Source organism: Acipenser ruthenus, chromosome 22 (assembly GCF_902713425.1).
Source record: "Acipenser ruthenus chromosome 22, fAciRut3.2 maternal haplotype, whole genome shotgun sequence".
Classification (NCBI taxonomy): Eukaryota; Metazoa; Chordata; class Actinopteri; order Acipenseriformes; family Acipenseridae; genus Acipenser; species Acipenser ruthenus.
Genome location: NC_081210.1, coordinates 23,689,071 through 23,703,818, shown reverse-complemented (window position 1 = coordinate 23,703,818; position 14,748 = coordinate 23,689,071). Strand labels below are relative to the sequence as shown.

Here is a 14,748-nt window from a genome sequence, read left to right as displayed (position 1 = left end):
GCAAGAGAAAGACACCTCAACGACATTGACACAACTCTCATATTATAGGCTTTATACACAAAAAAAACAAAAAACACTTTGTATCCACCCTGATAAATTACAAGCTGCTCTTGTATACTCATTTTTATAAAACACCTTGTACATTGAAAACATCAGACTAGCCAATGGTCAGACTGTGTTACAAAACCACTGTGTTACAAAAATAAAAAGATTGTAATTATGAAAATGTTATGCAAACAATATTCTAATAAAATATCCAGTGAGAACAGACAGATAAGCTTTTATTATTTTTTAATGAAAAAAAACTATATACTATATACTATAATGTGGGTCTTGATTGATTCCCAGTAGCTCTTTCTGCTTAGATTATTTGCTATTATGCTTACTAACTATTGCAGCAAAAAATGGTTCCCAAAAGACTGCTTTTGAGGAAGTGAGGTGGGGAAACATATTAGCGTAGCACAGGATTCTTGAAAAGCAATGTTTACTGGAATAGCCTTTGACCTTTTCTGAGACACCACAGGTTAAACTCACAATATGAGGACTATTTCTTGTGAAAGGTGAGATGATAATTACTGTTATTGCTGACAAAGCACCACCAGGACATCTCAATTATGTCCCCTAATCTCAAGAGGCCCAGGCATGAATACAAACAGCGCTCAGTTAATATATTTGGCTTTAATGCTTTTGTGGGATTCAGAGCAAACCAATATCTTTACAGCCTTCCTCTGGTCTGGCAGAATTGCGGTACATTATTGTTGAGCTGTACGTATTGATCAAAGCTGCTCTTGTCCATAATCCCTGTGTACAGTGCTGACCTTAATTTATGTGTGAGTGCTCCACTGGAAAATCCTGTTGACTGCTGTTTAATATAACGGGCAAAAGAGACAAAGAGATGAAGAGTTAAACTTAGTGCTTGTGAAAGATGAGAGATTGACAGGGTTAGTATTGTGGTTGCAGACTGGCAGACTGGCCTCTTCTCACAGTCACATATATTAACTCTAACCACTTGGCTGCATTGCCTTCTAAATCCTCATCTCTCTCCACTAGGCCACACTGCCTCCCAGTCTCTCACCTCTAACCACTAGTGTCTCACAAACACACACACACACACACACACACAATTTGGCTCTTCAAATAGTATTCTGCAATAGAGGCTCTAGTGCAAAGCAAAACAGAAATCAATTTCATTTGTTTTGTTGTGTTCTATTAATTCTCTCCATTCCTCCTTTAATAGACAAAATGAAAGTAATGCTGATGCAGTTTGGCTGAGAGTGTCTCCCACATCAATCTCAAGTCCAGCTCTGCCAATAGGTTTTCAAGCTGAAATGGATGCCAGAAAAGCTATAGATCAAGGCTCAGTTCCTTTAATTAAAGACTACAGTGTTACTTATTATAGATATACAGTAGAAGGATATTTACTGTAGGATTCAAGTATTGTGTCATGTGCATGACCTATCGGCACCTGCAACAGAGCAGATAATCAGTATATGGGGGGGATGTGTTCTGCTACTGTCATGTATATGAGAAAATGCAATTATCATTGGGACTTATCTTAGTTAACTAACCAAGAACTAAAACTGAATTCACACTGTGCTTATAGATCAGGGGTGGCCAAAGCTGGCCCTTCTACTCCTGGTCTTTGTTCTAACCCGGTTCTAAATTGTTTAATTGAACCAATTAAACCTCCATCCAAACCTGTTAAGTTAACCTGTTAAACCTGGTGTGGACACCCCTGTTATAAATTCACTTTATGTTAAAAAAAAGAAAGTGAGTGGTTTCTTTTATTTGTGCCTTACTTTTGAAGTTGCACAGTTCCTTAGCAACAAGGGCACAGCTTGCTATAAAAGGCAGTGGCTATGACCTATTTCTCTGGTTTCCTCCTCTGGTCTGTGCGGCCCATTTCCGGGCACAGGAGCTCTTCTAATTAATGTCAACAGTCCAGAGGAGATACATTTAGGCGGTTTGATGTGACAATCCAGATCACAAAAGTTTAAAGAATTAGTATGGCCAGTCATTCACATGAATTTCAGTACATTTTTCAGTAATTTCAAAATAATTTTTTCATTTTAATGATGTTTAATTATAGAGATGACATGCTGGTTTGCAATCATGTTATTCAACATCTAAGTAAATAATAATTACAATAAAACAATACTCTTTTAATAACAACCTTATCTGACTGTATTTTTATTATACAGTAATGTTAATAAGTGGGTCAATAAATCATCTGGGGGGGGGGGGGGGGGATAAACAGCAGGAGGATTAATACAAAATTAAAGAGCAGTTGTATTATTCTAATAATCTCTTGAATTTCCCAGTTCCTAGTCACTGTAATGAGTGATGCATATTGTCAGCTGCTATGAGTTTTATTGATGGACTGCAATTCAGCTGTGTCCTAAGGATCTGTTCGGCTCTACCCTGTCAGACTGTGGTAAATTCTGCACTGCCTAACTTAATGCTTCTGACAGTCTAGTGGTACACAGAACTACCAGTACAAAGCGCTGGCAAGCAGACTCAATTTGTTAGCATTATTTCACAAAAGTCTCAGAATCAAACACTTTCAAACTGAATCAATATGCTGGCTGCATAGAGAAAAGGAAAAAACAAAGAGCAGATCGAATTTCAGCTCTGCTCGGTGCCTGCCTGTGTACTGTAGCTTTTTTAATGAGGAGGGGAGTGTGGAGAAGGATACAGAGAGCAGTCTGGGAGCGAGTGTAACATTCCCATTGGGGTGACAGGAATCTTGTTGTGTCAGGATTAATTGAATGTGAAATCATCCTCAGCTAAGAATCATCTATTTGCCACAATGTAGAAAGGCCCTGGGAGCTGTTTGTTGTGCACTGTTCCAGCAATATCACAAACTATATCTGCCTGCCGTAATAAGAATTTTAGTGTTCAACAATTATTTTTATTGTTTTCTCCCCAATTTAGTAATGTCCAGTTATGTTTTTAGGCTCAGCCCACCACTACCACCCTTGTGCTGACTCATGAGGGGCGAAGATGAAGACACGCTGTCCTCCGAAGCATGTGCTGTCAGCCGCCCGCTTGTTTACACACTGCAGACTTAACATGCAGCCACCCAGAGCTACAGCATTGCAGGACAACGCAGCCCTGGGTAGCTTACAGGCAAGCCCGCAGGCGCCCGGCCAGACCACAGGGGTCGCTGGTGCGTGGTGAGTCGAGGACACCCTGGCTGAACCTAGCCCTTCCTTCCCCCCATTCTTCCAAATACAGTGTGTTGCCATTGCTGGTAATTCTGACAGATACCCAGCCTGTTGTCGACCCCTCTAGAGTCAGTACATTCTTTGGGGTTAATTTAAGGGCTCGTCACAGACTCTCTTAGTGAATGGTGAGGGCCAATTGTATGAATCAGTCAGACTGCCAAGTATCAAACTGACATGTTATCAGGAGGGTGAAGCCTGCCAGCTACACTGATCTTCCTTGCCGCTTCAACACCCCCCTGGATCAGCAGCTAAGAAGGGCGATTGCAGATCTTGGGGCTCCTGCTGTCTAGAAAATCTGAGGACTCATTTCTAGCTACAGCCAGTTAATGTTAATAACCACATCATATCATTTAATAACATACTTTAGAACACAGTCCTTAAAATATTCCTTAAAGATTTGCAATAATTCCCATTAAGAGAAACGATTGCTATTGACACTTCAGAGTTTTTTTTTTTAATTTCCCCCAGTGTAACCATACACATGTGTGAGACATATTTGAGCTATATGTCACAAGCTATCCTCAGTCGAGTCAGATTCTACGTTGCAAAACCCTAAGATGCCATTTAAGTTAGACAGTATGTTGTCAGGGTCTATTGCGTTTGATTTAAAGGTCCTTTGTAAGGAGAGTGCTCAGCATCATGTCTCGCTATCGCCATCACTATAATCCCTTTCAATAGAACCTAATTCACAGAAATCTGTATTGGATTTAACATGTATACAGAATCATTTTCTAGAGATCATTCCATGTAAAGCAGCTTAATATTGCATATAACTTAAGCATCAACAATAATCCCTGGACAACGGTGTTTTGTAAGAGAAAGGAGGGAGGAATTCCTGCCGTTTCTGCAGTACTGTAAGTCTGACATCCGCCCAGCTCTTAAACATGCACTTGTCAAGTTACAGTCTCTGTGGCAAGGCAGCGCAGAGACTCATTGTGAAGCCTGTTCTATTAATACTGTGCCCTGCTGCTGTGTGTTCACAAACAAGCTGCCTTACAGAAGAATAAACTTTCTACTAAAAGTAACTGTTCTGCACAGACAGGCCCTTTCGGCACTGTCTAGGAACATAAATGATTCAGTATATTTGTGGATTATTTGTAGGCAGCTGGGATATGGGTATGCGTGCGTGTGTGTGTGTGTGTGTGTGTGTGTGTGTGTGTGTGTGTGTGTGTGTTTAAAATTGGAAACACCTGCCATATCATTATCACTTGAGTGTAGGGCCAGCCACGATGACACTGTCAGTGAGTTTATAAGGTTTTTAAATTGTTCTGGAAGAATACATTGCCAGTCCTCAATGATTACTTTGAGGACAGTCATCCTTTTTGAACGTTTACTTTCAACTGTCTATCACAGGCTTTTAGATTTTCAGTCTTCAAACTGACTTTCAACTATTAAATAAAGCTTTGTGGTCCTCCATTCATTTCCAGCACCAACACAAAACACCATCATAATAAATAGGAATCTTAAAAACATTTTAAAGCCCAATGCAGGGTTTACTTTGACATGCTCCTATCAATCTCCACAAATAACTGGATGTTACTGGCTGAGATAGCCGAGCTGCAGAGTTGTGCTAATATACATTCAGTAGTCTCAATGCTCCTCCACATCCAAATTTCATTCTTCTCCACTGTCTGCTCTTATGTAATGCATGGAAACGGGCGCTCATAAAGGGTAGCGACCCAATGCCTGTTGGCAGAGTCTAATAATGCAGAAAAAAAGTGTTGGATTCCACTGTAGCCATCAGTGTACACTCTGTACTGGGTATGCTGAAAAGAAAATCTGTCAGGACAGCGAGTGAAAATAACCAAAGCACAATGATAAATTAGACAACTGCAAGAACGAAATGCAATTAGGATCATCGATAAGCAATTAACGTAATTTGCAATACAAATTAAGCAAAAGATATGAAGGTAAAAATAAGTGACATTGTTTTGTAATTAACAGCTTTTTCTGACTTGAATTAGGAAATAGAATCGGCTCAAAAAGTAGTTTGAAGGGACGTCATGTGATCAAAAATAAAACCTGAAAACTTCAAGTCCTAACCATAATACAGGTGCAGCTTGAGGTCCTCCTTTCAGGAAAAAAATAAGCAACTTTCAACTTCAGTAATTTCAGTATTTCAATTCTGAATACCTGACTTCATGCATCTGTGGCAGGGCATGTTCACCACACAATGTAGTACATGAAATACAGAGATTATAGCACATCATTTTTAATACACAACTGCAATGATGAGGACAATCGGAAGATACAGGCAGATAAGGGAAGCATAGCAATCCCAAACTTGTGAGCAAGTCTTTTGGAGATTTTTTTTTTTGTTTTGTTTTACACAGCGGTTTTTGGCTCCGCTGGTTTAAATTGCCTCTAGCACATAAATACCTCCTTGCTTATTCTTACATAAAGAGATTCATATTTATAATCTATTCTAACATTTTTATATGGAACCTGATGCAGCACTTACTAGCATTTATAATCATGCAGAGTGCTGAAGGAACAGCTTGACAACTTCACTATAACTTGAGTAGAGAACTGCAATGGCATCTCACTTTGCATAAACAGGAAACAGGCCTGTTAGTTCATTTAAAAGCCAGACATTCTCTATATATTTTTTTGTACTATCACCGGCCCTTCATTTTGTATCTGTATTATGGTATACTTTTTTTTCCCTTTGCAGTAGCATTTTAATATCGCTATATTTATTATGTAGTAATAAATATAGTACAAAGCACACTTCTACTGATTAAGGTGGCTTAATAGAACAGCAAACATTGTCTTTTGTACATTTAGGTTCTAAACATATACCTGTAAACTCATAAATTACTTCCAGATGTCAGCTGTTGAGTGTTGTCTCAATTTTATTCACTGTTAAAGAGTAAGGTTTTGGTTCTGGGAACATTAAAATGTCTGGGATTCAAAATAATGATTTATTTGTTTTTGTGTACTAGGGCTGTTGTTTGATCATAAATGTGGTTAGGATGAAAAGAGATTCATGAGATTCGGTGCATTCTCTTTTTTGTTTTACCAACCAGACCCATTCAACATTCATTTGAATTTGTTTTATTTGTGGACTAAACCACAACAAACAATCAAATTACTTGAACAAAGCACACATTATAGGTCTATATCAATAAAAGGGAACCAAGTTGGGTATAGTAAAGCTGGAAGAACTATAAATATTTTTGTATTCAGCTATATGACTTACAATTTCAAGCTTAACACTTACAATTTAATGTTTTTATCCTTCCCTATACAGCACAGTGCCTTCACTCTCTCCACACAGTGCCTTCAATCTCTCCACACAGTGCCTTCACTCTCTCCACACAGTGCCTTCACTCTCTCCATACTGAGGTTCAGCCTTAGGTAGACAGAACAGGCCCATCTTACATTTAGTCACTATAAACATTGTTTTTAAATCATTATTCATCTTACTGCCTGTGGCTTTCTAACCCCAGGGTTTCCAAAACAACTGAAACAGACTGACATCAACTCTGAAAGCTCTAGAACAACTCAAAACAGTCGGCCTGACTCAAAGGAAAATAATGTTGTTATGCTTTTTTAGCTGTCAGAGACGGTTACAATAACTGTCAGTGTGGGTTTTATACAGTCATCTCTGTCTAAGCGCTTACCATTTGGAATGTTTTTTAAGTTACTATTTCAAAAAGTCAATGAAAATGATGTGCAATGAAGAAAGTGTGTTAAGAATGATAGAGAGGAAGATGAAATAGAATGTTGTTAATATTTATATTCTGAGTTAAGTACAGCTTAGCTCTGCCCCTTGCCTCTCAGTCCTTTATTAGGGCACACTCGCTTTGAGTTGCTAAGCTATAAACACAAGGTTACACTGTCACCTAGTCCTTCAGCTCCAACTACAAAGCCAAATTGCCTCTCTTCATCTATAACAAGTACCTGCTGTAAACATAGTCACTGCCTCCTAGTCCCACAGCTCTAACCCCTAGGCCAGACTGCCTCCAAATCACTCAGCTCTAACCCCTAGGCAACACTGCCTTTAAGTCCCTCCCCTCAAACCACTAGGCCATGTTCTACCTCCTTTAGCTCTAACCTACTAATCTTTTTTTAGATAATTTCTCAGTCAGTCAGTTTTTACCAGAAATGTATTTTTACTCAGAGGGAATTGATTGAAGGTTGATTTTCGATGACAGCTTGTAATCAGCTTGAACTGGGATGTGATCAGTCAGTCACTAATTAGCAGCAGCGATGTCTGACAGCGCAGCATGGTTCAGGGGGGGATGAATTAATTGCCGGCAAGTTATAAAGTAATGGGTGCCATCAGTCATGCTGCACTGGCTTTAGGAGTCACTGCTCTATATGTTGATCATATTGATGGATATTTTGCGGTTAAATGGAGCTTGGAACAGATTTCAAGAGCAGTTTCATTATATTTTACCAATAAAAAAACACATTGCGAGATTTAATTTTTTTTTTAGAAACACTAAGAAATGAATGGAATTTTACAAGACAAAAATGAGTCTTTCAGCAGTTTAAACACACCCCAACAACCACATAAATGGTGTGGAGGTGTTTCGACCAATGGAAAATTCCCTACACAACATTTCCAATAGTTACAGTCATCCAGTGGTTTGATACACTCAGTGAACCATTTAGCTGTCTGAATAGACTGTTACTACTTACATTTCACTGACAACTTGGAATGGCAGCACTTACCATTTTACCATTAGTGCAATAAAATGAACAAAGTCTGCGTGTTTTAACTGCTCAGTGCGGATTAAATGGACCAAGAACCACGATGTTCGCACCCCAGTGTTAAAACGTTTAACCACAAATTAACATGTATTGCATGCTTCTCAGGGGGATAGTATTGACATGGTTATAGGGCAAAACTTATAGGGAATACTGAAGTTATAAAGATCCTTTGAATGAGTAAGCAGAGGTCAGGTCTACACTATGGAATTTACAGATCCTATTGACATCTTTTAAAGAAGAGCAGGGAGTTAACTGCATGTCATGGAAAAACAATCCAATACAGGTCCATGTAGTTCTAGCCTGGTTCTTGCCTAATGCTCAAACAATACAAGGCTTTCATTCCTCCAATCTCATTAAACAGGACAATCCTGGAAATCATCTGTTTCTCAGTGGATCTATCCTGCTTACAATAAATAAGAAAGATGGAGGTTGTCCAGCACTTACCTTGTTTCTTGAAGAGCCGGCTGCTGACAATCTCCGTCATGGACTGTACCTTCTGCTTCTGCAGCTTGTCCGGCGGGATGCAGATATAGAACTCATACAGCAGCTGGCTGTGGGGCGAGGGGGCAGTTATGGGGGGAGATACAAAACTGTAATTCAGAGGGGTCAGGGTGTTGTGTGCGTGGGGGTCATGGAGAGTCAAGTATAGTTAACAGGATAGTTAACAGGGTACAGTGTTTATTTGGGGGGGGGGGGGTTGTTTTGTACTTTGTTTTACCTTTGAGAAAGAATAGCATTGGAACACAGGGAACGTGTTTAATTACATAAACAGCAACTAACCTACACATTGTATTGTTGCCATTTAAACACAGGGGGCATTTATTGAACCCTTGTGGGCAACACTGAATATCATTATTCTTTTTTTAAATGCAGAGGAGAGATGGCCACAACAGAACATGAAGAAGTTTAAAAGCAGCTGGGTTGAGCTCTGCCAATATTGTGATCATTAAGACAGAACCTCCATCTACCCGGTAAAGGAAAGGCTGCCTTCTCAGCCCAGAGTGATTATTAAGGATGCATTCTGTTATCTCACAGTTGATCTGTGTTTTTTTACTTCATTCTTTCCTCATCTCTTGACTAAAGTGCTTTTTGTTGCTTACATTACAACTTCCAGTCATTAAATTTTCATTGCCCACCAGTGTGAAGTGTACCTGAGCAACTTGGAATCGAAAACAGTCTCTACGTCATGGAGAACTGCAGGCAGATACTTGAGGGCAGCCACCTAGAGATGCGAAAATGCAAATACAGAAAGTAGAACATCTATTACTTAATCCTAGAAAGCTGTCTGCTGAGTGTGGACAGGCACTTTTCACTTAATCCTGTACTTGGCTTCATTTCACAAGGACGGGGAACCTTTTATTGAAATACCTTGCTTACAAATAGTGTTTTGCATTTTAATTAGGTGTACATAAACAATTCTAAGGCACATATAGAAGTATATGGGCATCCTTTAGTTTTAGGATCCTTTATAAAAAAATCAGTAAAGCATATATAAAGGCTGTTATAATAAATATTTCTGTTGTTACATTATTAACTGTTATATTCAACTGTTAACTGTTATTCATAATAACAGGCTATAGCAACACAGTGATCTGAAACACCTAAGACACTTAACTCTGGAGGTGGGGCCCAGCCTGGGGCTTGTCAAGAATCTGACCAGTAGGGGTCACTGATGAGTTAAACTATCCCCAGATGATTTTCCACAGTGGATTTTCTCCACAGAGAGGCTCAGGGGATCCTCTGCTTTTATCATGGTACACTGTGATAATGTTTAATAAGTGTTGATCCTTGGTTGTAGCTAGAAAATTAATTCCATAAATCTTTCCTTTCGTTTACTTCCATTTGCTATTGAGGTCTCAGTTGAGCTGTTTTGAAAGAAACACGTTGCAGCAAACATGGATTTTCATTTTCAAACATGATATCTGGCACTACAAGCTGAACAAAAGTTCCCAGTCCCCATGCCTCACTCTCTGGAAGACTGCTACTGTTTCACTTCCAAGGTCTTTGGAGGAAAATAATGGTACTGCCATGTCCGCCAATAGGAGAAGAAGCTGATTTGTTAATGAGAGGAATGAAGAGGTGCGGCCAATTTTAGTCTTTGGGTGAAATGGCCAAATCGTGTTCTGAGATGAAAATGCATGTTTACTAGAACGTATTCCCAATTGCTAATTTGTGAAGTCATGATTATTATTATTATTATTATTTATTTCTTAGCAGACGCCCTTATCCAGGGCGACTTACAATCGTAAGCAAATACATTTCAAGTGTTACAATACAAGTCAACCCCAGGCCTCTCAGACGTGTATGATAAGCATACACGTCTGAGAGGCCTGGGATTGAGAGTGTGCACGAGACAGGCTTGAACTGAGACCTGACCTGGTGTAGGATGGTTGTCTTGTGCTTGCTGTTCATCAGATTGTTGATGGACTCAAAGAGACGCCGGAGAGATTCCTCAAATTCTGTCTGCTCCTTCCCTTCATACAGCCTGTAGAGAGACAAAGACAGACAGGCTGATTCATTCAGCGTTTGTGCTGGGAAAGCTTGCCATGCTATAAGTTGGGGTGTATACAGTATATAAAAGATGCATATTCCTCCTTAAAGTCAGCTTCAATCACAGTGAGTATGGGAGCAGATCTCAAAACGCACTCGGCTGGCATGTGCTTCAGTTTCCAAGACTTAAAAAAAAAACTACTAATATTTCACCTGTCTCAAAATGAGTATATCTATAGGCCATCCTAGACTTCCCTGTAGAAATCCACCTTCTAACTTCCCAAAAGGATGAAGCAGTAATCACAGAGGCACCTAAACATTTAACTGTTGTTAAAACCATACAGGCCAAGGTGTTAGCCTCAGTGTTTTGTATAAAGTGTACAGTGCAGGTCAGTTTATTTCATATTCAATATGTCATCACAGTTTTATTTTTCATTTAAAGTACAATTGCACCGCATGTCGCAGTACTACAATATAAAATAGTGATGGCTTTTCTGATTGGTTACAAAGACTGTTGTCATCCTGTTTAATACTGTACCCTGGCTAAGATAAAGCACATTGGAAGGTCAAACTTCCGAAGATTATCATTGTAGATGCCCACATGTTTACAGCAAAACATTGCAGTCAAAACAACTTTCTGTGTTTGCAGTCAAATACATCTGTTGTTGTTTTTTTTTGTGTGTATAATACTCAGAAATTGCCTTTAAGCCAGTTTGTATTAGATTGCAGTTAGATTGCTGAATCTTTGAGATTGCTTGCATATTTTTAAGACTGATGCTGAAGGCTGTATTTTTTAACATACTGTACCAGATCTACTCTGAGAGGAGGCTATGACAAGAATGAGGTTAATATTAATATTAATGACAGCACTGTACTAGGACATGAGGTTGACAAGAGTGTATCCAAAATATTATATCTCAGGGGTTTAAATTCACATTAGAACCACCAATGTGTCACTGGACTAATTCATTTCACTGTTAGACAAACTATAACACAGCAAGTTAAATACGTCTCTTCAGAAGAATGGCCTTACTGACTTCTCTCCTTGGAGATTGTTCTTCATAAAACTTCAGTAATTTGTGAATTCTTGCACACGGAAGCACATGCCAGCTGAGGAACAATCAGCTCTAATTCAAAGTTTATTAGATCTACTGTTTTGTGACAGAAACTGGTTTACATTTGGTAACACTTGGCATTGTGTCTCTAATTACTGTGTATTTACATAGTAGTCACTTAGTTAATACATGTGTACTTACACATAATTAATCTGTTATTATGCATAGTTACAATGTTCTCAATGTGTAAAGATTTTTGCACGGTATATGTAAGTACACAATTCTATCAGAAAAGGGTTAGGGTTAAGGTTAGTGTTAGGGTTACGTTTAGGGTTACGGATATGGTTATATCATGCAAAAAGATTTACATATAAGTACACTGTAATTATGCATAATAACATTGCAATTATGTATAAGTACACATGTATTTACTAAGTAATTACGATGTAAACACACAGCAATTAGACACTAATATAGGTTCACTGTCTTATGCAAATTTCCTGTTCAGGAGACCTGGTGAGTTAGCCACAACTTGAAATGAATAAACTGCAGTCACAATGCTGTACAACTGTCCACTTGCACCCATCACTGATGGCATTGATGCTACTGCAATACGTTATAGTTCAGACAGACCCTTACTTTGAGAACCAACAGAAAGACACCAGCAGCAGAAAACAGTTTTGCTGCACATTTTATAACTCAAATGCTGTTTTTTCAAGTATGTGAGATTTCCGCACCAAACATAAAACTGAAACTCTCAATATCACAAGAGAGCATATGGCTCAATGACAACTGCAATGTCAGAGTTGAGAAATGCAGACAGACTGAAACAAACAGGCCAGTTAGCACCTGCTATCTCTCCTTCGACAGCATCAAAACAATCTCAGATAATTAAAGAAACACAGCTTTAATATGTTACTGCACACTCCTGAAGAATATATAACATGGTTATGCCTTAGTTATGCAAATGATCAGATTCCACACCAGTATGCACACTGACTGTATTAAGGAACTGGGAGTTTATTTTCAAGAGGAGGCGTGGCAAAGAAGTCGTCTGTCTTTCTGTCTGTTTGTGCAGCTACTGTATCCATTTGTCATTAAAACGTATTGCATTTCGTAGTTATTTAAAGGATGCTGTTGAAGCTAGGTCAGTGTTCGAGATGACGAATCGCTCTGTAATTGATCAATATCAGCTTCTGTTTTACAGCAAAAAGTTGAGCAGACGGCTACTGTATAGTTCTAAAACAAATCTGTGAGCAGTATGAAGAGCAACGAAGTTCAAAGCAGACAACACACACGCAATCCTGGTCTCAGCATCAGCATTGGTCTCGACTACTTAAAACCAACCAGAAAACTGAGCAGTCTACAAGTTCATCAGGAGTTAGTGATTTAATGGCATTCCTGACATGTATTCTGTAATATATAAAAGCTGCATGTTTTGCCAACTTTTAGTTACAATGAAAAAGCCATGAGATCTGACTTTGATAAAGGATACGTTGTTTCGTCTTATGCATTCGGCTGACCGTGATTATCTATGGTAGGAGTTCCTACACTTTATTAAATGTTGATTGGAGATTCATCACTTGCTAATTCCATTTAGTTGTATGGGACTACAAAGTGCAGGTAGTCAACACATATACAAGTAGAAAAATCACTGGAACATTTATTTAAAATAACTCAAATCAAATTCATTAGACCCTAGCCAAACCAAACTAGTTGGGACAGAACACAGTTCATATAAGTGATTTGAATACTGATCACAGTCTGTACCAGACTCAAAATGCCTTGCATAGATTGTTTTATGTTTTTGATACTTACATTTAATCAAAAATCAACAGTAACCATTTGAATAAAACATACAGAGACAGCTGTAAACGTTGTACATGCACAATTCAGACTATCAGGGTTTGGATTAGCATGTGATCTGTGATGATGCTATGTTATGACACTGTTAAATTGGATGAACCATTTCTGACAACCTGTATTTCCCCAGATTAGCTGGAGCAGACCTGAGCTGACAGGAGTACTCACTGCGAGTAGAGCATGCGGGATCGCACGATGAACTTGAAGACATACTCCAGTGCTTTGAGTGTGCGCAGGATATTCTCACACTGCTCACCACGGCTTGACGTGTCCAGATAGTTCTTCAGCACCAGCATCAGCTTCCTGTGAAACATAGGGTGTGGGGATCGTTCACTATATTATCCTCTCCAAGTTAGAATGCGACATTGTGTTCTCTCACTGCAGCAATCCTCACAACAGCTCAGCAGAACTGAAGGTCAGTGGGCATCCTCCGATCCCACAACCAACCCAACTGCCTCTTGACCCCCATGAGCTACACAGTGGATGCCGGCGAGCTACCAACCCCTTGGAAGACAAAGGTTAGCTCTGCGGGTGTCTGCACAGAATGCCTGGCCAGTAGGGGGTGCTGTGGAGGAACTGCCCCTGCTGATTCTGTCTTATAAGGTTAGATTCCATTAAACAGGGCGAATACTGTGCTAGCAAGGTACTAAGCCTATCCCCCCCCCCCCCCCCCATTGAACTATGTTAATAAGGTACTTAACAGAAACATTTACAAGAAACTGATCAGAGTTGTTACTAAAGTTACAATAACTTAGAGAAGAGCATTGATGAACTTATTACAGGTTGTCTGTACTGCACCTTGGTGCATTGAAATGAAAGGAGAGCAGTTTCCTGTGAATCGTCTTCTATTTCTTATAGTCTTGGTTATAAGGATAGAATGCACCAGAGAACACCCTGACAACTGGTAGAATGTCCTCTCCTCTGCTGCCCCCTGTTGTCAGCAGTGAGAATCACAACAGTGCTATAAGACACTGTCAGTATTCACTAACCAGCAAAGCCCTATATTTACCCTGAATAATTGTGCAATCTGTCACATTATAAATACTGAAATGTACAGTACAATATACACTAAATACAGTTTATTGCAAATAAAACTGAAGTTATATGTTGTCCAGTTGTGCCCCATGCTGCCTGCAGATAGGAACACAGCCATGCAGGGAGACAGACAGACAGAAAGTAATCAGTCCTCACTTGTATGCCAGTGTAGCACTGAAGTGCTGCTTGATGTAAGCCTCCAGGACAGTGTTGAAGTGCTGGAACTTCCTGTCAGCGATCAGCCCAACGATGTAGATCTGAGAGGGACACAGCAAGCATCACTCATTTATTATGTATTCTCATACTGTGCTATTCCTACACTGTGTCTAGGGAAGTGTGTTGAGAGGTGTAATATC

General features: G+C 39.3%; 1 protein-coding gene across 1 annotated transcript in view; it reads right to left on the bottom strand.

Moving 5' to 3' along the window:
- The window catches only part of LOC117973667 (dedicator of cytokinesis protein 2), an 85,059-nt gene that overhangs the window by 57,477 nt on the left and 12,834 nt on the right, over positions 1–14,748 (bottom strand). The window contains exons 20-24 of the mRNA XM_058996171.1: positions 14,549–14,649; positions 13,526–13,660; positions 10,326–10,434; positions 9,101–9,171; positions 8,394–8,500 (exon numbers count right to left, since the gene is read on the bottom strand). Coding sequence (XP_058852154.1) covers positions 8,394–8,500; positions 9,101–9,171; positions 10,326–10,434; positions 13,526–13,660; positions 14,549–14,649 — 523 coding nt within the window. The remainder of the gene's footprint in view (positions 1–8,393; positions 8,501–9,100; positions 9,172–10,325; positions 10,435–13,525; positions 13,661–14,548; positions 14,650–14,748) is intronic.